This window comes from Nicotiana tomentosiformis, chromosome 7 (assembly GCF_000390325.3).
Source record: "Nicotiana tomentosiformis chromosome 7, ASM39032v3, whole genome shotgun sequence".
Lineage (NCBI taxonomy): Eukaryota > Viridiplantae > Streptophyta > Magnoliopsida > Solanales > Solanaceae > Nicotiana > Nicotiana tomentosiformis.
This window is the reverse complement of record NC_090818.1, coordinates 80444441-80445766: the sequence shown is the minus strand read 5'-3', so window position 1 is coordinate 80445766 and position 1326 is coordinate 80444441. Positions and strand designations below refer to the sequence as shown.

General features: G+C 40.5%; 1 protein-coding gene across 1 annotated transcript; it reads right to left on the bottom strand.

The window, feature by feature from the left end:
- Positions 1–772: 772 nt before the first annotated feature.
- LOC138895879 (uncharacterized) lies at positions 773–1087 on the bottom strand. Its single transcript, XM_070180625.1, has one exon. The coding sequence runs from the start codon at positions 1085–1087 to the stop codon at positions 773–775; it is 315 nt and encodes a 104-aa protein (XP_070036726.1).
- Positions 1088–1326: the final 239 nt, after the last annotated feature.

Genomic DNA, 1326 nt, shown 5'->3' with positions numbered 1-1326 from the left:
TTCGGGCATAAATTCTTCTGAAACCAACCCTTTAATGTGAGGGTTTTCATAAGAGAGTGCCCTCTTATGTTTACGGTGCTTTTGAAGAGGACATCTCATGTTCATTATGGCACTAACATTTGAAGTACTCGGTTAACTTTCAAATGACAAAGTTAATTCATCGTTCAAACAAGAAACACGATAAAAAAAGGATTTTATTTTATTCCTTCTATTTTCAAAAAATACATAAGCATTTGCTATACTGAAAAGAAATTACCATTACATGTGGCTATCTTGTACAACTTATTTCTACGGGGTTGGCTCCGCAGTTCCCGGTCCCAATGATGCATTTTATTTCCAGATTTTTGTTTCCCGGTTGACGTAGCAGTCAATGTTCTCGTATCCTCATATCATTCGCCCCAGTGTTCGAATGCAAAGAGGGCAAATCGAAACACTAGAAGTCTTGTGCTTTCAAAGATTCCACCAAATGAATTACTAGATAATCCTTAACTCGGCAACATACCTTACTTCCCCTTAGGAATCCATGCTATCGAGCAAAAGACTATCTAAAAATATTCTAGAGGTTTGTGCTCGTGAACGGTCGAGTAATCTCTGTTCGGTAGCAAACATAACTTCCAAGTGGGAATTCTCTATCGAACCAACGATTATCTAACCATCCCCGAGTGGAAGCTTGTTTGTTTGCCTTGCTATCTTGCTAGAAAACCCCAGTTGGGACAAAAACTGAACGAAGGGAAAAATAGTGTAGCACATACTTTTGCTTGAATAATGTTCATCAGCAATAATATCTTTTGAGGTGTGCCACGTTCCAGTTGCTAGGCAACTTTTCTCCATTCTGGTTCTCCAACTCGTATGATCCTTTATCAATGATAGGTGAAATCCGGTAGGGACCTTCCCATGTTGGACCTAGCTTCCCCGCATTGAGCTTCTGGGTATTTTGGATTACTTTCCTCATAACCAAATCTCCTACTTTGAAATAACGGAGGTTGGCTCTTCGAATATAATATCTCTCTATTCTCTGCTTTTGAGCTGCCATTCTTACATGCACCAAGTCCCTGCATTCCTCGAGCAGTTCTAAGTTGATTAACATTGCTTCGTTGTTCGATTCTTCATCTGCCCGAAAATATCTCAAAGTGGGTTCACCCACTTCCACCGGGATTAGGGCTTCAACACCGTACACAAGTATAAAAGGAGTTTCTCCTGTGCTCGATTTGGCCGTTGTTCGGTAGGCCCATAGAACTCCGAGCAATTCTTCGGGCCATTTGCCTTTTGCTGCTTACAACATTTTCTTGAGGTTTTGAATAATCTGTTACACCCTATGTTTTCGTA

What these genes read in the sequence shown, in the direction of transcription:
- LOC138895879 (XM_070180625.1), bottom strand. Translation starts at nt 1,087, where the DNA reads ATGTTAATCAACTTAGAACTGCTCGAGGAATGCAGGGACTTGGTGCAT.